Source organism: Sceloporus occidentalis, unplaced genomic scaffold, assembly GCF_023333645.1.
Source record: "Sceloporus occidentalis isolate IW3139 unplaced genomic scaffold, rSceOcc1.0.p SCAF_2, whole genome shotgun sequence".
Taxonomy (NCBI): Eukaryota; Metazoa; Chordata; class Lepidosauria; order Squamata; family Phrynosomatidae; genus Sceloporus; species Sceloporus occidentalis.
The window spans coordinates 99,997,289-100,023,391 of record NW_028316982.1 but is presented as its reverse complement, the minus strand read 5'-3'; the positions used below and the strand labels follow the sequence as shown (position 1 = coordinate 100,023,391).

General features: G+C 40.4%; 1 protein-coding gene across 1 annotated transcript in view; it reads right to left on the bottom strand.

The window, feature by feature from the left end:
- LOC149318771 (sphingosine-1-phosphate lyase 1-like) overlaps positions 1 to 26,103 on the bottom strand; it is a 55,574-nt gene that overhangs the window by 6,938 nt on the left and 22,533 nt on the right. The window contains exons 7-12 of the mRNA XM_089508354.1: positions 21,758 to 21,886; positions 12,097 to 12,185; positions 9,023 to 9,128; positions 8,740 to 8,838; positions 7,696 to 7,845; positions 6,051 to 6,289 (exon numbers count right to left, since the gene is read on the bottom strand). Coding sequence (XP_089364480.1) covers positions 6,051 to 6,289; positions 7,696 to 7,845; positions 8,740 to 8,838; positions 9,023 to 9,128; positions 12,097 to 12,185; positions 21,758 to 21,886 — 812 coding nt within the window. The remainder of the gene's footprint in view (positions 1 to 6,050; positions 6,290 to 7,695; positions 7,846 to 8,739; positions 8,839 to 9,022; positions 9,129 to 12,096; positions 12,186 to 21,757; positions 21,887 to 26,103) is intronic.

Here is a 26,103-nt window from a genome sequence, read left to right as displayed (position 1 = left end):
TTGAGGTGGAATCTCTTTTCCTGTAGCTTGCATCCATTGTTCTGGGTCCTGTTCTCTGGAGCAGCAGAAAACAAGCTTGCTCCCTCTTCAATATGACATCCTTTCAAATATTTAAACAGGGCTATCATATCACCTCTTAACCTTCTTTTCTCCAGGCTAAACATCCCCAGCTCCCTAAGTCGTTCCTCATAGGGCATGGTTTCCAGACCCTTCACCATTTTTGTCGCCCTCCTTTGGACACGCTCCAGTTTCTCAATGCCCTTTCTGAATTGTGGTGCCCAGAACTGGACACAATATTCTAGGTGGGGCCTGACCAGAGCAGAATACAGTGGCACTATTACTTCTCTTGATCTAGACACTATACTTCTATTGATGCAGCCTAAAATAGCATTGGCCTTTTTAGCTGCCGCATCACACTGTTCACTCATGTTCAACTTGTGGTCTACTTGGACTCCTAGATCCCTTTCACGTGTAGTTTCATTCAGCCAGGTGTCACCCATCCTATATCTGTGCATTTTATTTTTCCGCCCTAAGTGCAATACCTTACATTTTTCTGTGTTGAATTTCATTTTGTTAGCTTTGGCCCAGCTTTCTAGTCTATTCAGGTCATTTTGAATCTTGATCCTGTCCTCTGGGGTATTAGCTATTCCCCCTAATTTGGTGTCATCTGCAAATTTGATAAGTATGCTCCCAATTCTGTCATCCAGGTCATTGATAAAGTTGTTGAATAACACTGGGCCCAGGACAGAGCCCTGTGGGACCCCACTGGTCACTTCTCTCCAGGATGAAAAGGAGCCATTGTTGAGCACCCTTTGGGTTCGGCCGGTCAACCAATTACAGATCCATGTAACAGTTCCTTTGTCTAGCCCACATTTTACAAGCTTGTTTGCAAGTATGTCATGGGAAACCTTGTCAAAGGCCTTAGTGAAATCAAGATATACTATATCCACAGCATTCCCTTCATCTACCAAGCTGGTAATTTTATCAAAGAAAGAGATTAGGTTTGTCTGGCATGATTTGTTTCTCTGAAACCCATGTTGACTTTTTGTGATTATGGCATTGCCTTCTAGATGTTCACAGACTCTCTGTTTAATGATCTGCTCCAGAATCTTTCCTAGTACTGATGTTAGACTAATTGGACGATAATTGTTGGGATCCTCTTTTTTCCCCTTTTTGAAGATGGGGACAACGTTTGCCCTTCGCCAGTCTGCTGGGATCTCTCCTGTTCTCCAGGAGTTTTCAAAGATTATTGCCAATGGCTCCGATATTACATTTGCCAGTTCTTTTAATACCCTTGGATGGAGTTCATCTGGTCCCGGAGACTTAAATTCATTTAGATTAATAAGGTGTTCCTCTACTATCTCTTTACTTATTCTGTGCTGAAATGCCCCTATTCTGTCCTCTGCTCCATTATCCTCGGGTTGAGCACCCTTTGCCTTTTCTGAGAAGACTGAGGCAAAGAAGGTGTTGAGTAATTCAACCTTTTCTCTGTCTTCTGTTAGCATTTTGCCATCTTCTCCACGCAGTGACCCTACCGTTTCCTTCTTCTTCCTTTTGCTGCGGACATATCCAAAAAAGCCCTTTTTATTGTTCTTAACCTCTCTAGCAAGCCTGAGTTCATTCTGCGCTTTAGCTTTTCTGACTTTACCCCTACACATGCCTGCTATTTCTTTGAATTCCTTTTTTGTGATTTCCCCCTTTTTCCATTTCTTATACATGTTCCGTTTCAAACTCAGCTCAGTTGAAAGTTCGTTAGTCATCCATCCTGGTTTCTTGAGACACCTCCCGTTTTTCTTTCTCACTGGAACTGTTTGAAATTGTGCCTTCAGTATCTCTCTTTTGAGAAACTCCCATCCATCCTGAACTCCTTTATCCTTTAGTATTTCTGACCATGGAATCGCCCTCAATACTTCTCTAAGTTTACTGAAATTCGCTCTCCTAAAGTCTAGGATGCGTGTCTGACTATGCCTGGCTTCTCCTTTCCACTGTATTACAAACTCCAGGAGAACATGGTCACTTCCACCTAATGATCCCACCACTTGCACCCCATTAACCAAGTCATCTTTGTTGGTTAGGATCAAATCTAAAATAGCTGACCCCCTTGTTGCCTCTTCCACCTTTTGGACCATGAAATTGTCTTCCAGGCAAGTGAGGAATTTGCTAGGCCTTGAGGATTTTGCTGAGTTTGACTTCCAGCAAATATCAGGATAGTTGAAGTCGCCCATCACTACTACATCTCTCTTTTCTGACTGTGTGGTCATCTGTTCTAGAAAGATATCATCCAATTCCTCAGTCTGACTTGGGGGTCTGTAGTAGACTCCCACCGTAACATCCTTGTTGTTTCCCTCCCCTTTAATTCTTATCCAGATGCTCTCCACCTGGCTTCCAGGATTGATGTCCTGGATCTCTTCACTGGTGTAAATATCTCTGACATATAGTGCTATTCCTCCACCTTTCCTGTTTGGCCTATTTCTCTTAATAAGGTTATACCCCTCTATTTCCACATTCCAATCATGAGACTCATCCCACCAGGTTTCAGTGATGCCTATTATATCATATTTGCTTTCTTGTACTAGGAGTTCGAGTTCATCTTGCTTATTTCCCATGCTCTGTGCATTAGTGTAGAGACATCGCAGACCATGGTTCCCTTTTACTTGCTGCCTGTGCAAGTTTTTTTGCCTCCCACTGTTGGGCCCTTGCACTGTTTGCCTTGTTTCCTCTGTGTCTTTTTGACTATTTTCGCCATCCCTTTCGCCTTCCTTAATATTGTCTCCCTTCCCCTCGGAACTCAGTTTAAAGCTCTCCTCATCAAGTTCTTGAGACTGTTGGCAAAAACATTTCTTCCAACTGGCGTGAGATGCAACCCGTCTGTTGCAAGAAGTCCCTCCTCATGGAACCGCAGCCCATGATGACTCTTTCAAAGCCAGAGAGATCACGAATACAATGTTGGGGGGTTGGGAAGAGATTTATATTTTTACACTGCAATAATTTGTCATCTACATGGCTCATAGACACTATGACTGTGAACAGATTCCATGTTTAGTTTTTTGTGGGTTTTTCGGACTATGAGGCCATCTTCTAGAAGAGTTTATTCCTTGCAAGAAGTGTGACTGGAATTTTGCCAGCAGCTGTGGCTGGCATCTTCAGAGAATGCTGGTATGGAAGTGTATACTGTTGGTCGAGATGAAGTGATTTACAATGGACCCTTTGTATACACAGGGGATCAGTTCTGCCCCCCCCCCCCTTTGTATGGGAAAACCGTGGGACCTCAAGTCCTATAGTTGGCTATGACTGTGCTCCCAGGGCTTGCTGTCTGCATGATCTTGAGTCCGTGGATGGCAACCCCACTTATTGGGTGGGCGTACTGTACATGTTAATCTTTGTATTGTTCTGTTGTTGAATGGAAAGGCCTTAGTGTGTGTCTATTTAATTAATGAGCCATTGTCTGCTGGGAAACTCCCCTCAACCTGGGTGGTTTTCATTTGCATTTGCTGGGTTTTGATTTTGGTGTTTTTCAGGACTGGTAGCCAAACTTTGTTTACTTTAAGGGGTTCTTCTTTCCTGTTGAAGTTATCCAGGTGTTTATGGATTTCAATCGCTTACCTGTGCATTCTGATTTGATAGTTGTTGGCATAGTCCAGAATTTCAGTGTTTTCAAATAGCATTTTATGCCCAGGATGGTTTATTACATGTTCTGCTACTGCTGATTTTTCTGGCTGACTGAGTCTGCAGTGTCTCTCGTATTCCTTGATTCGTGTCCCTATGTAGACTTGTCCACAGCTGCATGGTATTTAGTAAACTCTTGCAGCCATGAGAGGTTCTCTCCTGTCTTTTGCTGAGCGCAGCATTTGCTGGATTTTCTTGGATGGTTTGCAGACTATTTGGAGGTTTTCTTCACCAGTTTCCCTAGTCTGTCAGTGACTCCTTTGATGTATGGTAAAAATACCCTTCCTTTGAGTGGTGGTTTGTCTTCACTCCTATGGGTTTTTCTGGGTCTTGCAGCCCTTCTGATGTCTGAACTGGAGTACCCATTAGCCTGTAGAGCCCAGTCTAGATGACTTAATTCATTTTCCAAGAAATGGGGTTCACAGATCCTTTCCCCCCAGTCTACCAGTGTTTTTACTGTGATGCTTTTTTGTCCTGGGTGATGGTTGGAGTTCTTGTGTAGATATCTGTCTCTGTATGTAGGTTTTCTGTATACTGTACAGCCCAACCATTGGTTCAGTTTGCAGATGACCAGGACATCCAAGAATGGCAATGTTCCTTCCTTTTCTTTTTCCATCATAAATTGGATGTTTGGGTGGATGTTCTTCAGATGGTTCAAAAACACAATCAGATTTTTCTCCATGGCTCCAGATGGTGAAAGTGTCATCCACATATCAGAACCATGTTGTGGGCTTTTTTAGGTGCTGTTTCCAGGGCTTGCTTTTGAAAGTGTTCCTTGTAAAAGTTTGCTATCACAGGGCTCAGAGGGCTTCCCATGGATACCCCATCTCTCTGCTCATAAAATTCATTCTCCCACTGGAAGTAGCTTATTATTATTATTAACCTTTATTTATAAAGCGCTGTAAATTTACACAACGCTGTACATAGCTTGTGGTGAGGCAATATTTGAACAGGGCTGTGATGTATCCCGTCAGGAATAAACTCTTCTAGAACACAGCCTCATAGCCCCAAAAACACAAAAACTATGGATGCCGGGCATGAAAGCTTTCTTCTTCACAGACATCATGTTATTCTTTCCTCCGGCATGCCTAAAGGCAGCTCCACTGCTTAAGCCAGCTGGGAAACAAGCTCCTTAGGGACCAAGTAGTCAGTCAGAAGTCATGGAACTGGAGCGTTTATGAGAGGTATAGAAATACAGGAGACTTACAAGACAAAACAGGGAGGGATCGAAGCAAGGAGAAGCTGGAAGGGAAGCTAATTCCCACTCAGTCTCCTAGGAAATGAAGAGAAGGAAAACCTGCTACTAGGATTTAGGAGAGTAGATGAAGTCCATTCTAGCATCCTGCTTCTGAACTGGAAAGGAAACCTTTTATCAACTTTCAGACTGAGAAAAAGAATTTACCAGCATAAACATTTGTGGACTGCAATCCACTTCCTTTGATGCATCCTCAAAAGCTTATACAGTACTAGAATTTTTCCCCCTCTCAATTAATCTTAAAGGTACTACAGGATTCCTTTGTATCTTTTCAAACTAAAACAGACTATCATGGGTATGTCTTTGAATTCTCTTCCATCTGTTATTTGAGCAATCAGCATCCTAGGAAAAGAAACATTTGTGTTTTATGTAATTCAAGGGTGATTAATATGTATGTGGGGAGGAATTTAATGTGCTGTAAAAGTCCAGGTAATGATGGAATGCTATTGCAATGGGAATTCTGTTAATAATGATGATGATTTTGTATCACAAGTAACATGTTTATGCTGTACGAGTACTACACTCAATCTTGAACATCAACTAATTCTATATCCACAGATTCCACCATCTAGGGCTTGTAAATATTCCCAAAACAAAATTTCTAAAAAGCAAACCTTGGTTTTTGCCATTGTTTATAAGGGATACAATTTTACAAGTATATAATTGTACTTTAGCATCCATGGATTTGGATATCCACAGGTGGGCCCGGAACCAAACCCCAGCAGAAACCCAGGGTCAACTGTATATGACTTGTAAATATGAGATTTGCTCATTTTAAGATGAAATGTCTATAGAAGCAATGTGCCTAGAATAGAAATGTCTAAACAAGCAATTCAGTTAAAGTGGAAATATCTATGTAATATGATGATCGTCCACAAGGAGTATGCAACTGCATAAGCTAATTCTTTTACATAATTAATATATGAAAGAGATAAAGCCACAGGATTACTCTCCTATATAAATCTCCTGAAACTCAAAGCTTAAGAGACTCTTAAGAGGAATGTTGATGTTGATCTGCCTACTTTAGAAGCTCAGTTAACCAAAATGGCAAACTCTAAAGAACTTGGATGCAGATTAACAAGGGACAAGAATGAAGGGAGTAATAAAATAATTAAAGCCTTGTACATACTCTGATTCAAGGAATCGTGCTGTCGAAATTATTTTCCGAGTGGCTTCTATATAACCTTCTTCTCCTATGTGTATCATGGTTGCCCAGCAAGCTGCAATGAGGCCACCAGGCCTGGATCCAGCTATGGTAGGCGAGGCATAGATCCCTCCTTGCCAGTCAGGAGCAATAAAAAACTGATAGTGCCGATATTTCACATCACTGTACAGTATCACAGAAGAGCCCTTAGGAGCATAGCCATACTGCAATGAAGGAGATGAGAATTGGAAGTTGCAAATCAAAACAACTGTTTATGTAAACCCCAGCTAAAAGCACTGTGATGCTTAAATTCTACAGGTGGGTTGCAACATCTTCTAATGGGAGCTATAGAGTAAAAGTGTTGTATTACTCATTCCATAAATGCACAACAAATGTTGAAGTATTTTAACAATTTTACAAAGCCTTCTTGCCACTTTTATAATCTAGTCTGTTCAGAGGCATTTACAATTACTTTTTCAAAAACAAGATGAAAGCCATTTCACAGATTTTAGCTTGTTAAAACCTGAATGGGGAACCTTCAGCCCTACAATTATCATCATACTTCACCCTTAATCAGGCTGCTTAGGGCTGATGTGAACTGAAGTTCAACAACATCTTGATAACAAAAATGTTCCCAGCTGTCTTGTTTACTCCCAAAGCAAAATATTCTGAATTCTAAAGATGAGTATATTCATCATGCTATTGATGTGTACTACTTCCCTTTTTGAGCTCTTAATTTGATGGGGGGAAAACACTGCAGTGTGTCTACCATTTTCCTTATGCTCTGTTAGACAAATAATGAAGCAGTACAGACAGCCAAAAAGTGGTGTACTAGCGCCGATATTAGGGTTAGGGAGCGCGCACCATCTACACGCTCCCTAATCCTAATACGTACCACCGGCGGCATAATGGCAGCACCCTGTGTATATGGGCACCGCCATTATGACGTCATGACCGCACTGCGTCCAAATGGCACGGCGCGGGTGTGACATCTTTGCGCCGCGTCAGGCCGCTTGTGGTGGCCTAACAGCGGCACTAGAAGGAGCTCTGAAATAGAGCTCCTTCTTGGGGAGCGCCTCGTTCCTGCAGCCACCAAACGGCTGTGGGAATGAAGCTGGGGAAAGGGGGCGAGTGGCCCCTTTCTCTCCTGGCAGCGGCTCCCTGAGGTGGTCCTGGGGCATGAAGCCCCAAGGACACTTCTTTTCGGGACCAGGGAGAAGCAGCATTTTACTGCTTCTCCCTGGTCCCAAAAAGTGCCGGATTGGGGCCTTTGGGCTGCCGCTGTGGCTGCCCTGGCCTCAATAGGTGGCACAAAGGGGCAACTGCAGGCCACCCCAAAGGGGCGGTCTGTATCCTACCAATGACACCATATAGGCTTAAATGCAATTGCTAGTCCCAAGTAAAGCAGATCAATGGATTACTATAAACTTGATAAATCAATACCTATATAATTCAGTGAATTTGCTCCGGCTGAGACTAGTAACTGGATATAGGGCACAGATTTTCCATACTCTTACACAAAGTTAGGATGAGGTTTCACTTGGAAGCAGAGCTAAAGGAAACATGTCTGAGCTAGTTTAGAGAGTGTACAGGTCAGTGCAAAATTCCAAAAAGATCTGCTTTGGCTCACCTTGTGGGTATCTGCAGAAATGCTGGTGACCCCCTCCACTTGGAAATCAAAAGGGTGTTTTAGCGGGAACCCTGCCTTCTCCATAAAAACAATAAGAAAGCCTCCAAGGCAGGCATCCACATGGAGGGGAATATTATATTCTCTGGCAAGCTATGGCAAGATAAAAATAAATAAATAAATAAATAAACAGGTTTGATTTCATAAGCTAAATGAAAGCAAAGTACATAATCCTTGCAGAGGTGAACCCTAAAAATATATCAATAATATTTTAGGTTTTATATTTGGAAAAATCTAGGCATTCTTCCTTAGAAAGATGCAGTGGTTTTCCCTGAAATATTTCATCTCAAACTGTGAGCTCCAAGTAGGGAAAAATCAAAATTCTTGCAGCTGTTTTCTAAAGACTTGGGATTGTATTCATTTACACCAGTACCTGCCCACACAAGTACTCTTTGCAGGTACTTTGCATGAATGCCGTAAACTTTTGCATTCATAGGCACAGGCTGCAGTGTAGGCAACTATGTCATGCACATATACCTGGACTACGGAAAAAGGTAAAATGTGTGTTTACGGATGTTCTCTTTCTACAACAAAACAATGGCAACCTCAACTAAATATGATCTTTAGGATTCCCATGGAATACAGTGGGCCCTCTGGAACCGCAAGCTCTGGGTCCTCAAATTCAGCCAACCATGGATCCAAAAAAATCACCCCCCTCCCCCCCCAAAAAAAACACTCAGCCACCAGCCAGGAAGTTTTGCCACAGCCAGCAAATTTGCAGCTGTGGGTGGCTGTGTGCTTGCAAGGGGAGAAGGTGGTGTGACCAGCAGCCCATACAATTCCTTCCAGGGCTCCCAGAAGACACTGAAGTGTCTGCATTCACATTGCTACCATTTAATACTGATCATCTGCATTTTCTGCAGGGTCCTGAAACCAAATTTTGCCAATACTGAGGGTCCACTGTGGAGGCTTCAAGACTACGGGAATTCAATTTTTGATTTCCTTTTTATGAAAAACTACAGAATAAAATAAAGAATAAAATGTTACCTTTGCTACTTCCTCGACTGGGTCCATGACCCCATGAGGAAACTGAGGTGCTGAACAGACCAGCATAGCTGTATTCTTGGAAATGGCTCTCTTCATTGCCTGAAAATTTTAGAGGAAAATTATTGGAAAAAGGAAAACATACAATATATACCAATCTTCCATATTTCAGGGAGTTAAAAACATGCCAGTCAAAAAGAGTAACTTTTTTCAAAAAGACCACTTATTTCCTTATTTTATCTAATCTTTATTACTGGTAGATTTCTGAATAATACCAAGAGGATACCTTAACATCCACTTGCATAGATTTGGTCAATGGAATGTGCACAATCTTCATCCCAAAATAATGAGCAGCTTTATCGAACGCCGCATGCACACTTTTGGGAACAAGCCTAGGATGAGGGGAAAAAACAGAAATCAATGCATCTCAGAGAATGGTGTGCAGTTGTTCAAAATTTATTTATTTCTCCTTTTCTTCCCTCCTTTCCCATATAAAAATAAACTGGCAAAAAGGGAGATCATAAAGTTTGAAATCCAACATCTCCTCAATGTGATGTAAACATCCGCATGTGGAGATAAACTATACAAGCTTGCCACCAGAATAGTAACACTGCACATCACATATCACTGACTAGGTGCTGTTGTACAATGTACAGTGCTGTGCTATAAACAACCACAAACGTGCAGTGCATAACTGCAATGCTACTGCATATGCAATTCCATTTCCACCACTATCAGCAGAAGACGCACATTGCTCTATGGCAAATAATTCAGCCCACATGCATCGTATGATTTGTGCATCAGTATGTCACTAACAGGATGCCAGCCAAAGAATGTTATATTCATGCGATGGACCACCTGCAAATTCCATTTATTAATCACTTTTGTATCCTGCCATTCATCTAAGTATCATAAAGGCAGCATTCACAATTGTTATGAACACCATAATTTTGTAAAGCAGGATCAAGCTGAGAAACGGTGACTGACTCAAAGTCACTAAATGACTTTGCAGTTGAATGGAGATTTCACCCTGAGTCTCCTGGTCCTAGCACAACACTCTAACCACTGTATCACAAGGTTTCATGTTAAATGACCCCAAACCTTCTCACTCTTCCCTTTAACCACTTCTATAGCACAACTGATACAACAGACTAGAGAACTGCACATCTCATTTTACATGCCAAGCCAGGATTTTGATTCACACTTATTCTGTTGCCCATAAAGGAGCTTAGGTTTCAGAGTTTACTTCATCTCTGACACTCAGCAATGATTTTATTTCAAAGGCATAGATAATTACCACCTACTGCAATGATTTAAACAAGCAAACAATAAACAAACACAAACAATCCCATCCAAATGTTACCCCTAATCGGTCTCTGTGTTGGACCAGGTGACTCTTTGAATCTCTCCCAGCTCTTGGTTCTGTCTTATTCCAAAATTTAGAAGAGGGGGAAAATTATAATAGATCAGTGCCACTTGAAGTGGTTGTCCCTGCAGGTTACAAAATACCCAGCAGATGGCAGCAGATGATGTTTGCCCTGACGCATTATTTCTCCTTAGGGTTTGGTATCTCTAAGCAAATCAGTGTTAAAATATTAGAAGCCTATCCATCCTGAAAACTTGCAATGAAATGCTTCCAGCCTGAATGCTTGTCATTCCAGCAATGTGGCAAAGAAAATGACCCCCCCCCCAAATTAATTATAGTATCAGAAGTCTGATATAACTTTATGTATTTTAGTTAAATGAGCAATGAGACTTGCTCACAGGATCACTACTGAAAGGGGAGTGTCACTGGCAAGCTATAATCTTCTTTAGAGAAGAATAGTAAATGCACAATTTAAAAGTATTCACCACTTCTACTCAGGAAAGGATGACAATTAAAATGCTCCCGGTGCATGACAAACTATCTGTACTAAGGTCAATGGTAGCAGAGAGTGAAATATAAACTTTTTGCAGAATGCTGTCTTCAGATAATAATTTTCAAAGTTCTGCAAGTCAGTTCTTCAAAGTAGAAACAAACAAGGAACAGAAGCAATGTCTGTGGTTGCAATTTATTTCAATGCACTTTCTCTAAAGATGAACCCAAAAGAGTTCATCTGAGGATGCAATCAACTAACTATATTTATTATTTAATTTGTTTTCCACATTTCTCCCAACATGGGATCCAACATTTTAAAAAGGACAATCAATTAAAAAGCTATCAGTAAAAAAGTTAATACACAATTAAAATTCTATTTAAAAACACTAGTTAAAATGTTAAAAGCAGTTTAAAAAACAACATAATAAAACATTAACAACACCCTCCATTAAAAACTCAGTCTGCCACATCACATTAAAAACTAAACGCCTCCTTTAAATAAAAAGATCTTTACCTGCCAGGGGAAAGACAGCAGGTAGGAGTCCAACCAGACCTCTTGTGGAATGGAGATCCACAACCTGGGAGCAGCCACAGAGAAGGCTCTCTCCCATGTCCTCACCAGGCATGCCACCTCTGATGGCGGTGGGACTAAGAAAAGGCCTTCTCCTGCAGATCTTAGAGCTCAGGCAGGTTCATATAGAAAGATATGCTTTTTTTTTTTCAAATAGTCTGGACCCAAGCTGAGGAAGGCTTTTAAAGTTGTATCTTCAAAACCATTTAGGTTATTAAAATACACAACCTAAACCAGTTAATAGATATGTTATCAATATAAATATATTTTCAGAAACTTTGCAAAAGTTAGATTTAAACAACTGCAGAACTAATTCTTTCTGTTCAGACTTGCATGTTCTAAGGCAGTAGTCCTCATGCTACATGACAACCCATTTGTGACAAGTGAAGGAGTTTTAAAAGCAGCTTTTAAAGAGAATCAAGGCACAGAAATTCTTCAGTACACTTTAAAACAGCTTTAAAAAAAATCTCAGCAGGCCATGAAAAAGTTACCTTTGTGGATGATAGCTCCCAGATGTGGGAAGCTGTGATACCAAAAAAGTAACATTGCTCAACTCTGGCCACGGCTGTTAAAATTCAGGAGTTTCTAAAATTTCAAAATAGTTTCCAATCTCATTGCCTTCAGTGTTGTTCTTTGCCCAGTATTTGAGATGTTAAAGCAATATGTGAGCCACATAAAAAAGGAAGATTCTTTTTTAAAAAAAAAAAGTCTGGTTTATCAGGTTCAAATGGCACAACAAGTCATCTGAAGTACTTCTATTACTTGAAAACTAGACCTAAAATTTTCTGCAGACTTCCTCATGGCCATAGCAGATGAGAAGGGGGAAAGGCACAAATCAGGAGTCTGGCTAGGCTCATTCCTGGCTTGGGTAAACCTAATATGACATTTGAAAACTGCCAAAGATAGAAAGAGTACTAGAAATGATACATACATTTCTGGGTGCTTGATTCCTTTTTCATAAGCCATGTTTCTGTAAGCTTTACATGCCATCAAAATGCTTTCTGTACCACCAGAGGTCATCTGTTAATAAGGAATTAAAACCATGTGGAGTTATTATATATGAACAACAATGCAGTATTATATTGCAGTTTCACAGTCCTCATTCTCAGAAACTCCTGCTCTGAAAGTGGGAGTCTCTATGAGCTGACCTGTGCATGTGTACATGTGTATGTGCTCACATACATAGAAAACATGGAGAGCAACTTGCAATCCACAACCCCTACCAGCCCTAGCAAGCACACACAACAGAGGATGGGAACTGCAGTCCAACCTCATCTGTGGGGTTATTATTTGCTTATCCCATTATTTGCTTACAACACATATTGATTAAAGGAGATGATCCAGTCTTAAAGCAGTAGAGTTTCACAGGTCTGGACCACACACACATGATTTATACTACAGAAAGAAAGCGCTCCTAGCTAGACCATAATTAAGTAACTGCAAAACCTACAAAAAAACCAAAACAAAACAAAAATGCAAAAAAAAAAAAAAAAAACCCTGGTCTTCTCATAAGCATGAATGCCAACTGTTTGCAGAAAGTGTCTAATCAAATGGAAACAGAAGTTGTGATAAGGCCCTGTTCTAGCCAAACATTTCGGGGCATGTTAGAGTTAGGAAACTCATTGAAATGTTCAAGGAATTTAAGAAAGACTGAGGTTTGTTTAGATAGTTCAATGGGAAATTTTAAAGCAAAGTTTTTATTGGCCCCATCTTGCAAAATCAAGTCGTTGCCTCCCTCTCCATCACTATTATTCAAAAGTGACTTCGAACAGTCCAGCTGCCTAGTTTAGAAATAAATAGTATAAGAAAAGGCCCGACTTTTGTATTGTAAAGATGTGATTGCTCAACTTGTGACATAATTAGAAAGTAAAGAATGGTGGAAGAATATTGTGAATGTCTACACAAAAATGTTCTTGTGTAGTTAACCTTTGTGCTTTCCTCCTCCCCCCATTTTTTTCTGGCCATGTTGATTAAAGACTAAGAGCAACACCACAGACATAATTTCAAGCAAACTTTAAGCAATTTTAAGTAAATCACATCAAAAACAGGAATCACATATGGGATGTAACCATTCTCTTAACTCCTTCTTTAAGCTCTGCGCTCAACTGTAGCCTATATAAGAGGTGGGGGAATCTTTGACCTTCCAAATGGTTTATTTGTCTCCTAAAACCTTGCATTTTATTGACTGGTTTATTAAAATATTTATATCCCACCATATATCCAAGGTTCTCAGGGCAAAGTACAACAAAATTAATTTAAACCATTTAAGCTAGTAAGAGCAATTTGGGTAGTCTATAAACATATGAAACAATATTACTTGTTAAAACACAGAAGTTTATAACCAGTTTGAACAGTTTAAGACAATTTAAAGCCATGCACAGATGCAGATTTGGATTAAATCAGCTAGGCCCTAGAGCAGAGGTTCTCAAACTGTGAGGCTGGACCCCCAGGTGGATCCCAGACTTCGAAGCTCTGATCCCTCTCCTCCTCCTCTCCAAACATTTTCAGGCCTCTATAGAGAGGAGATGCCACAACCAGGTTGCCAGGGCAGAGAAGGCCCTCTCCGCTGACCTCCCGCAGTATATTGCCCCCAGGGGCCATGCTAGCTGCGGATTCTGGGAACCATCTGGACAATGTTGGTTGGGGATTCTGCTAATTAAAATCCAAAACATGGGAAGGGCCAAATATACCCCTCCTCGGGACAGAGACATTGGTTTCTTACTTTCTAATACAAACTATTATTTTCTTGGCATTACAGTATATAAATCACAGCCACACTGCGTTTGCAACATAATGTGCACTCAGCTGACTTTAATGACTCAACAGCAGATGACAACTTTTTCATTCAAATACTAAGACCAAAATTTAGGCCATGCTAAGCAAAAGACAGGCAGGCATTGTGCAATTCCTAGTTCTTGAGACACAGTACTAACAACTTTGTCATTTTATTACGAATTCTATACATAACTACAACTACCACTGAAAACATAACTGACTAACTTTCAACAATGGCTATTACTGTATAACTTTCAGATAAAAGGGTACAGTAGCCAATATGCATATTGCTATTATATGCTAGTCTCACAGTGTGTATTTTTTTAAAATATATTTCATGAAAAAACAGTGCCCACCTCCCCCACCCCCCACAAAAGCAGCTCTTTTAATGCTTCCTACATGGTTTACAAATCTAATTTCTCAGGGTTAAATCTTATCTGAGAAACAGAGTGGTTTAGTGGTTTGAGTGCTGGATTACGACTGGAGATCAAGGTTCAATTCCTTACCCAACCATGGAAACCCACTGGGTGATTTTTTTATATATAGAGAATCATAGAGTTGGAAGAGACCACAAGGGCCATCCAGTCCAACCCCCTGCCATGCAGGAAATCTAAATCAAAGCATCCCCGACAGATGGCCATCCAGCCTCTGCTTAAAGACCTCCAAGAAGGGAGACCTCACCACTCTCCGAGGGAGTTTGTTCCACTGTCAAACAGCCCTTACTGTCAGGAAGTTCCTCCTAACGTTGAGGTGAAATCTCTTTTCCTGTAGCTTGCATCCATTGTTCTGCGTTCTAGTCTCTGGAGCAGCAGAAAACAAGCTTGTTCCCTCCTCAATATGACATCCCTTCAAATATTTAAACAGGGCTATCATATCACCTCTTAACCTTCTCTTCTCCAGGCTAAACATCCCCAGCACCCTAAATCGTTTCTCACAGGGCATGGTTTCCAGACCCTTCACCATTTTAGTCACCCTCCTTTGGACACGCTCGTTTCTCAATGTCCTTTTTGAATTGTGGTGTCCAAAACTGGACACAATATTCCAGGTGAGGCCTGACCAAAGCAGAATACAGTGGCACTATTACTTCTATTGATCTAGACACTATACTTTTATTGATGCAGCCTAAAATTGCATTAGCCTTTTTAGCTGCCGCATCACACTGTTGACTCATGTTCAACTTGTGGCCTACTTGGATTCCTAGATCCCTTTCACATGTAGTCTCGTTCAGCCAGGTGTCCCCCATCCTATATCTGTGCGTTTCATTTTTTCGCTCTAAGTGCAGTATTGAATTTCATTTTGTTAGCTTTGGCCCAGCTTTCTAGTCTATTCAAGTCATTTTGAATTTTGATCCTGTCCATCTTGAGTGACTCACACATTCTCAGCTTCAGAAAAACCTGTGACAGGGTCGCAATAAGTCAGAAACAACTTGAAGGCAAACAACAACAAAATGTTATCTATCAAAACACTATTTGTTGTATCAACAGGCCAGGCCTTTCCAAAAGCTTCTACTGCCAAACCCTGTTCAATTCCATTTGGCTTATGAAACCCACACTACCCTTGTTACAAGGGGGAAGATCTTGTGGTTGTAAAGGAGCTTGCTCAACTTGCACCTCTGCATCACTGTCATCACAAAAATCTACTGTGGGGTTTATTAATAAAACCAATTTATTAGGACCAACTAAAATGTCACAAAATATGAAAATTTTCATGTTCTCCAGAACTCATTGGGTTAAGTGGTACCAAATATAATAAAATATGAAGTCAGGGAATTTTGGGGAAAATGTTCAAAAATTAGGCTATGAGGTCCTGTTAATCTAAATCCCAAAAACAAGATTACAGACTGACTGAATCAGTGGTAGATATGCAAATAACAGGTTACTCCTAACAGTGCACATAGGAGTGAAGAATCAAGGGTATTTCTTAATTTCTAAAGAAGACTGGCAGAAACTCAAGAAATATGTCCACTGTCTCGGATGAAATGCAATGGTTCCTAAATTGTCACACAGCCGAAGCACAATCCTGACAGCAAGCCAGGACATTGGCCTCAATAACCAGAAAGCAATTGCTAGACTCAAATAGGGCAGCAGACCCATTCAATCAACAGAATTTATATAAGTGTTGATTCATCAAACTATCCTTAATGCAACAAGTCTATTCTAGTTGGATTTAGGTCAAGGAGGGAGCAGCAACTATTCAGTATGTTTGTCAATGGAGAGAGGTAACAGCCTTGTTTTCCTTTCAACAGGAACCATTTTATGAATGGGAAGTAGGTAGAAGAAGAAAAGACAGAGGAAAAAGAGAGGTGAATGGGATATTACGCATAAAGCAGCAGCAGATCTCAGGATTCCTTGGTTGTACAATAATGCTGTTTTATAAGCTGAGCGAGGATATGGCCATTTTCCTTGTTTATTTTTGCTTAGCTAATATGTTAGATGAGGTTTCTTCAAGGGAGGTAATAGCTGGGAGATGCCTGTGCACTGGCTTTTGTTGACTGGTCGGTATTATCTAGTAATGTGTTGTTGTTTTGTCCATGGTGAGGCAACACCAATTGGCAAGGTTAGGTTTAGCAAATTTAATTACAAGGACATGGGATCACTTCTCAGGTTTGTTCACTCAGCTCTGTATTATGCTGACATCTTCTTATGCACATTTCATACTAATTGTGACACTGCTTCTCTGATGGGAGCCAAAGAAAGAGAGAGCCAGAGGAAGAGACAGATGTCTGAGTAGAGAGGGAGAAGAAAGTATTGCCCAAGTAAGCTGTTGGTTCTTTATTTATGAAATTGATGCAGGTTTAAATGATGCACTATTTAAAGAGGTGGCACTATTCAGTGGTTATTATGTAAATATGCTGCAAGGTGAAACTATGTGGGCCTCAAACATTCTTGGAACAACCATAGAGGAAGTGGCAAGTAAATTGTAGCACATGCAAGTCAAAGAGGAGCTGAATTATAATAATGACTAAGGCATGGTTGTTAAACCTCGTGATTCATCTATGCTGCACCCTTGTACATGTACATTGCCTGAAAATCCTTCAGTGCTAAGTAATGAAAAACTGATTAAGCCATTCAGAAAGACAGACAGATAGATAGAAAAGAGGTAGCTTTGTTTCTGTGTATAAGCAGCCTTCTCTTATCTAAAAAAAAATCACTCATAATTTCACAAATACAGATTTTAGTTGCAAAACATTTACAGCAAGAATAGAAGTCAGAATAACATACACTGATTGGGATGGAAACATGAAATTTGTAACATTTGGGTTGTTTTGTTTTTTTAAAAAAAGAACTGCAGTTATATGCAAGCATTTTCCTCTCTGTCTCTTCAGCAGAGGATTCAGGTAGCCATTATCTACAACCAAAAGTCAAACACAGTAACACAACATTATTGAATAACTCAACAAATAATGGACGCACAGCCAAGAATGGATCCGATAAATACTGTTTTGCATCTTTTGAAAGCTTCATTTCTACAAGTTTTATTTAGTGATTATTTGTCCTGAGTTTGATTGTGACTAGTGGTGAAGAAAATGAGCTGCTACAGTTCCCAGGAAGTTTCTTTTTCTCAGTCTAATTCCCCTGTCACCTACAGTACGAAGGTGATAATCCAAATTGCTGGAAAGGTATACTAAGAAAACATGTGAACCACTCTGAATGGGGGTGGAGGAATGCTATATAAATGCATGTGCTTATCAGAGGAAATCATTCAGTTGACTGGAGCAGGTACTTTACCCCACACAACAACCTTGAAAGATAGCCTGGAATGTTTTCTACTCAGAACAGTTGTCATTAACTTTCTACCCATGTCCCAAGTCCTTTAAATTATCTGCCTCCATTCAATGTTGCCCCATTTAATAGCAGCTCCATTTCTACATATTGCATGAAAACATACACTTGCAGCAAGATTAGTTTTGGACAAAGTTAGTTAAAGATATTGGGAACACCTTGCAACATCTGATCTCAGCTTTAATTGCCAATCAACACACCATTCTGTTCAGCCCATGTTCAATTACAATACTTAGTGACCTTCCTTATGCTACTGCATGGGAGTTTCCTGGTTTTCTAGCTGCAGCACCTTAACCAGGTGACAGATTTTTGGCTGTAGGCCACCAGCCATGACTGGACATTACTGTCTAACAGTAGTGGTCTTACTGTGCTGCTGATCATATGGATTCAAATTGCCTTAGGAAAATCTTCATGACTATATGAACTGTTCAGCAGTGGAAGGTATGGCCTGGCAAGCTGGTGACTCTTCTTTACTGGAGGTTTTTAAGCAGAGGTTGGATGGCCACAGGGGGGGATTTAACAGAGGCTTCCTACACTATATGGCCTTGGGATTCATTACAACAATGGTGTCAGATTAACTGGAAGCAACCAAATACAGTTGGACCTCCTTATCCACGGATTTTTTTATCCACAGATTCAAGCATCCACAGCTTAAAAATATTCCAAAAAAATATAAATTCCAAATAGCAAACCTTGATTTTTTTCCCATTTTATATGAGGGACACATTTTACTATGCCATTGTATTTAATGGGCCTTGAGCATCCACGGATTTTCTTACCCACAGGGGGGTCTTGGAACCAAACTCCTGCGGATAACAAGGGCCCACTGTACAATAGATAAGAAAGAGAGGATAACAAATGTCACAGTTTCACTGTGGCAGATGCAGAAGAGTACAGTGGAACCTCGGGATACGAAATACCCGGGTTACGAATTTTTCGGGACCCGAAAAAATCCAATTGGAAATTATTGATCCGGGTTACGAACGTTTTTTCGGGTCCCGAAAAAACTTTTGGTGCTTTTTGCCGCGATTTTACACCAAATCGCGGCTTTTCCCCATTAGCGGCTATGGGGATTCGGCTTGCGAAAGCTGTTCGGGTTACGAAAGCGGCCGCGGAACGAATTACAGTATTTTCGTAACCCGAGGCTCCACTGTATATTAGAATGCAGATCTGCCTTTTATTCAGTGTCTGTTTCTTTAAAACTGCAAACACCCTTAGCAAACACCTGGTTGGCATCCATAGTTCATGCAAAACACCAGATATCTTTCCCAGGGCTTCCAGATCCACACAGTACAAAGACCTCTGATATACAGAGTCTGCCAGAAATAACCAAAGCTTTTAAATTAATACCTTTCTAGCCCATCTCCTACCTGAAAAAAGGTAATATAAGAGATTTCCTAGCTAAACTTCACCACCTCTAGCAATCTCAAAATACTGTGTGATCTATCTATCTATCTATCTATCTATCTATCTATCTATCTATCATCTACTGACCTCTGCATTGTGAGTACTTTCCCCTCTAGGAGTTTAATGTTGTTGTTTTTTAAGCTTTTTAACTTTTAATTTTGATCTCTCTCTCTCTCTCACCTCCTTCCTTTAATTTTTGTCCACCATTCAGCTGCATGCATCATTATATCCGCTCGCCGCTTTGATCATGTTTCTCCTCTATTATCATCCCTTCACTGGCTCCCTTTCCCCTTCTGTATTCAGTGTAAGCTTCTGTTGTTGACTTTTAAAGCCCTGCATAGGCTGCCCCCCCCCCTTATTTATCTGAACTTCTTTCTCCTCACATTCCCACTCATACCCTCCATTTTGGTAGTCAAGGTCTGCTGTCCCAGCCAAGGATTTTCACTGCCCCATCCCGGATTCGTCCCTTCTCACTTACTGCCCCTCACTCCTGGAACCTCCTTCCCCCACAAGCACAGGTCATCACTTCTTTGACCAGTTTCAAAACTGAGTTGAAGCCTATATTTTTCAGAAAGTGTTCCCAGGCATTGTGTGATTGTTTATCTGATTGTTATCTGATATTTGATATGATATCTGATGATTTTAATCTGTTGCCTGCTTATTTTATCTAATTCTATTTTGTACTATTATCTACTGTTTTATATGTATTTTGTTATTATCTTGTAGAATGTATGCCATTGGCAGGTTTCGTTTTTACTGATTTTATTGATTGTATGTACAGCACTGTGTAAATCTACAGTGCTATATAAATAAAGAATAATAATGATGATGATGATGATGTCCTTCCCGCCTTCTCCCTTGTAACTCTTATTATTTTGGTTTAATGAGTATTTTTCAGTGGATGTAATTTTTTTAACAAACCCAAAAGAATCTCATTTTCTCACTTCCTCCCACTCATCTACCCACCCTCCTACATTCACATTGCCGAATTATGCCTCAGATGAGGTAAGAAGCAAGAAAACTGCCTGTTTACTGGAAGGTTCTGACTATCTCTCCTAGGCAGATAGTCATCTTAGCATTCTGTGCTTTCCTCCCTGCCCGGAGTCAGAGAAAAAGGTTTCTGACAGCAGAAACCTACTAAATCTACAGAAGCACATGCAACTGGCTCCTAAATACCCTAAAGGCACCAGATCCTGTCTGATCTTTGAAGATAAGCAGGGTCAGTCCTGGTTAGTACTTGGATGAGAGACTGCCAACAAAAACCTGGTGCTGTGGGCTATGTTTCAGAGGAAAGAACTGGGAAAGCTACCTCAGAGTATTTCTTGCCTAAGAAAAACCTAAGACATTTATGGGGTCACCATAAGTCAACAGGTGTTGAATTCATAGGAAAAAGAGATTCCTTTACCCATTTGTCAGTCATTTTTCCAATCCAAGAAAAGCTATTAATTTGTCATTTATTTGCAGTCATTTAGTACTGTTATAGAGCAATTACAGTAAAATTATAGTTATTGTTCGTATCATTACAGTATTATAATTACATTACAACAGTTTCTATAATTATATTATTATTATAGTATTGATATGCAATTAGTGTTATAAAACCATCCTGTGCAAATAAAGATAAAGCTATACTGAAAGGAAGAAACTAATCCAGCAACAATGCACGTTTGCAAGTTTTTGCGTGCACACATACTAAAAGATGCCTGAGATCACTTGCCTTGAGTAAGTATAACTCCATGTTGGATTTAGGCTCGTTTCTACATCTTGCTAATGTGAACTGTTCAAACAAACAGGAACTGTGCAAGGTACATGGAAGACAACCCTCCCAAATCTGGAGGTATGAACTACAAATCTTGTCATCCTCACACAGAATGGGGTTGACAGCACCTGAAGGATGCCAAGAGGATGAGTTAAACATTCTGGCCTATGTGCTCAGATTCTGAATCAAGACAGCAGCGACACTAACACATGGATTAAGAAAATGTTGACAGCACTTGTCTTCCAGCATCCCAGCATGACCATCAAACATAACTTCCTCTCTTTCCACAAAACAGACGCACATATATAAAATTCATATTTATGACAGGTATTTTTACTGAGCATTACTGGTCTTTTGATTTTGTATTTATTTACAAATGGCCACTTAAGGATTAAGACTGTATTTGCAATCAGCTTTATTCAACACGCAGCCCTATAATCAACATTATGCAAGTGTACTAGTTCAGAATTTTCCACCCTAGAAGACAGGGTAATTAATATTCCTGCCACTAAGCCATCTTGTATGCCTCACACCTTGCTGGCAATTTCTTCATTACCTGCAATGCACAGTTTGTAAAAAAGGCATTCACAAGGCAACTGGCTTACCAGCACAATTGTAATGACCCAGGTCAATTAGCTAGGATGCTGTGGTGCCTGTAACTGGATGAATAATCTGTGTACCTGTTCAGTCAGTGTCAACCACTGTGAGTACCTTCAAATTCAGCCTTCAAAAGGCAGTGTTTCCAGTTTGCTTTGAAAAAAGACTAAAAGAGAGATAATTTTCTTTAATGGAACATGTACACACTGGATGCAGCTGGTAAAAAGGTAAGCAGACAAACCAACAGTGGGAAAGGATGCTTTGTGACTTACTGTTCCACAAGAGTTGGGCCCACCATGGAAGAGTGTGCAAACCATCTTCACTACCTCTGCTTCCATCTTTCTCACACCTGGGAATATATCTGGATGAAGAGGATTACTCCATGCAAACTCCTCATAAACCTTATAGAAAAAGGAGGTAAAGCACATTAAAATGGATTCCATTGCACAAAATTATGTTAGTCTGCAATGTCAACATAACCTTAAAGTACAGAAGAAAGTTGCCTCATTTCAGCTCCACTAAGAATGACCGGGTTTAATGAATTTCACATCAAAACAATCCTTGGCTAATTCCTTCCACATTTTTCTAGAATGCTTTACAAACACTCACTAACCACATCAGACACTACAGACTACTGCTCACACAGCAAGATTTCCCAGTCCTCTTTTGCAATCCATCATGTCCCATAACTCTCCTCCCAGGGATTCCCCCACTCTCTGTGGCAGATCTTTAAGGCCACATGTGACCATAGAGTGGGAAAAGAATTGCCCCCTTCCCCATGGAAGATCCCCAGTGTGTGCAAAACAAGGATGAACTAGACACAACTTGTAAAACCTATTTATTTTCAGCAATTAAGGGAAGGGATAGAGGACTATACTTGGGTTACATTCTTGCAAACTGTGCAGAATAAAACTGTTTTTAAAAGTATATTTCTCTCTTGGCTTTCCCACCCCCTTCCTGGAATTCTCCTCTCCACAAAAGGTGGAGTTTAGTGTGTTTAACTGAAGGCACTGCATATGGTACCAAAAGAACCTCTTGTATTGATGCAAAATATATTTGAACAAATCCTTCTAAATGACCCACAGTGTAGCAGTTAAGGTTGTTTCTCCATTTAAATAAAAGCTGTTGCATGTTTCAGTGTGCAGCACTGATTAAACTGTATCTACTTGCACCTGTTTATCATACCTCATCATGCGTTTTGTTTATGATTTAACAATATTAGAAGAGTCATGCTGCAACTGACTAAAAACCTACAGCATTGTGTTCCCATAAGAGACTAATCACTATTGCAAGCCCATTTTATGTTGTCTCCTCGCTTCCCTGACACTTCCATATATTATATCTTGCATAGAGGCATAACCAGCTCTCACTTCTATTTTGTGAGCCACCTTGGGTGGCATTTGAAGGAAAGGTAAGATATAAATAAATTAAGCAAATTAAATGAATGTATTAATGTTTACAAGCAAGTAAGTTAAAAAGAAGAACAGTTGTATTCTTTTAAAGAGAAAAGCTGTGTTGGGGTCAGTTTATAGCTGAGAAGCAGAAGGATTTGCTTAATTTTTGCCCTCTCTGCCTTTGCTTCTCCTCCTGTCCCCAAACACAGACTTCTTTCATACTACACAGTGGGTTCTAAACGTCTACCCGCCCTTGCAGTCACAAACCATGGAAAGGAAACAACTAGAGGGGAAACTGAATCTCACAGCAGGAAAATCATTAGCCCCCTTCACTTTTTGTCACCCTCTGCTCTCAACAATGTATCAGAGTGACGCCCCTCATAAAAAATGTTGCTATATGTATCTGCGCATAATGCTGTGTTAGTCCCTGAACTGGGATACAATTACTTTACACTGTATGCCAGGAGTGGAAATTGTACAGATGCTGTACTGCAATTCCCAGCATGCTGGAAATTGCAGTGCAACAGTGTCTGGAAAGCCATACAATTCCCATTTGTTTCATGTTAACACCATCTTGATCATAATGAGCCCTGGTGGCGCAGTGGTTAAATGCCTGTACTGCAGCCATTCACTCAAAACCACAAGGTTGCGAGTTCAAGACCAGCAAAGGGCCCAAGCTCGCCTCAGGCTTGCATCCTTCCGAGGTCGCTAAAATGAGTACCCAGACTGTTGGAGGCAAATTAGCTTACTTGCTAATTAGCTTACTTGCTGTTCACCGCTATGATCTTTGGAATAGCGGTATATAAATAAAACAAAGTATTAATTATTATTATAATCGCACCCTCCAATTGCCATGCTGACTGAGGCTGATGGGTATCCAAGGCCAGCACATCTGGGAGGCCAGATTCCCCAGCTCTGTAAATTCTGGCTAAAAGATCATCCTTACAGTACTTTTTTTAGGGTCTCAACTATCCATAGAGTGGCATAAAATACGTAAAGGGTTCCTTTCACTTGTGCCACTTCATATTCCACACATTCGCCCAATGAAAAAACAGTTTTTCTTATATTTTACACCTGACCATTCCAATTTGTGAATGCTTGTTTTAGATGTTGTTTTAAATGTTTAAAATAAATAATAAATAAAAAGGACATTTAAGCTCAATTAAACTGAATGCAAATGAGAAAAGTATATACCTGAAGTTGCAGGCATTATGCATCCACTAATACAATAGCTAATTTAAGTTGCTCCAACAATTAAGATATGAACATTCAGTATTACTATTTTGTGCGCCAATAATGCTTTAAGAAGTACTTGAGTAAAGTCTTGAGGTTATTAATACTGGGAAGCCATTAGCAATGCCAGTTATCATCTCTATCTCTGTATTTTCACCTCTACACTACAAATCTTAATACAAACTACACATTCTGTAACATGAAATTGCAATAGCTGTCAAATACACCTCTAAATTATGTCTTAAACATGCATCTATTTAACCTACATTTCAAATATTGAAATGGCTTTCATTTAAAACAACCACCAGAAAGTTGGGGAGGGGGGAACTCGACAAAAGTTTGTGACGCACAGATGTTTGCACATCTCATGAGAGAACACTGAATGGTAATTTGCTAAGGACTGGGGTTTTCAACAAAGTATGGAAATGTGTCTTATATGCACAGCGATTCATGCAAACCTTGCAAGTTAAGTTTAGTTTTGAAAAGAACATGCAAAAACATAGGAAGTGGTACAGACTGGCACCATGAAATGGGGGGGGATGGGAGAGAGAAAGACAAAACCAGTCCTATATTTAAATATACATGACAGGAAAGGCATTCCACTTCTCCCTGGTGATGAAATGGGAAGGAAGAGAAAATAATATGGAGATGAAAAGGGGCTGGTGAAGAAAACAAATAAGAACCACATGCCAGCTCACCAGCTTCTCAATCTAAAGCCTTTTCTCCATAGTGCTTAAGAGGATTTTATAGGAGGCACTTATGCCACATTATGAGACAGGACAGGGAAAACTCCCAGGCACCTAGAAATAAGAAATATTTTACCAGCTTGGCTAGGTCACACATCTGTCCCCTCACTGAGGAATAAAGAAATGTAAGAAAAAGCTCAGAGCTGCTACTGCATAGCACTTGGTCAAACATGTCCATTCATCACTGTCATTGTTCTCTTCTAGAGCTACAAGTTAGAAAATGCACTCAAATGTATTACAGAGTAAAGATGATCTTGATAACACAGAGACCTCTGATTTAGGTGTATTAGGAAATGGAAAGGAAGACAAGAAATCAGGAGTTTTGACAGTCATTTTTCTCCACTTTCAATGGGGGGAGGGGAGGAGGAGCACAGCAACTGTGGGGAAATGCAGTGGTATGTTAAAAGCATACACACAGCACCTGCTGCCACTGTAGCTGTGCACAGACTTAGACAGAGGGGGGGGGGTGTTCTGGTGCTTCCAAAATAGAGCCAGCCATTTGGAAGGGCTCCCTAAAACAGATTAGAAGGATCGTTACCAGAGTGTTTGTGGTGAGGCCTTCATTTTATTTCTTTTTTAATCCTTTCAAAGAAGCTACCACCTGTGGGCTTTCTCCCATCTTCATTCAACCCCATATCCCTCTCATTTTTAAAAATAAATCCAAAAGGATAGAAGCAGGAGATCTGTGTGCCGCTGTATTTGCCCACTCCCAGAAGGGCCCTAAACTCTGGGGACAGAGAAATCTGAGGCACATAGGCATAGAAACCCCAGGCAGCCTGCAATCTGGGACCTGTCATCCGAAACACATGGAGGAGCCTCTGGAGAACCACAAGTTGCCCTCCCCTACTGTAAGTCAGGCCTCAGGAGCCAGGCCTCAGGAGTCATTCAGCTCTTATTCAGGGGCATTACAACTCTCTGTTATCCATACTGTAAGGGGATCAATATATCCAGCTCACAGACCCTAAGAGTGAAGCTGCAATCTAGTCAGTCAAGACAGGCCTATAAATGGAAAGGAGGAACATAAGGAGCCCTGGTGGCACAGTGGTTAAATGCCAGTCCTGCAGCCACAACATTGTGAGTTCGATCCCAGGGCTCCAAGCTTGACTCAGCTTTCCATCCTTTCGTAGGTCAGTAAAATGAGTACCCAGTTTGTTGGGGGCAACTGGCTTATGGATTATAAACTGCTTAGAGATGCTTACTTCACTATGAAGTGGTATAGAAATGTAAATGTTACTACTCAAGTGC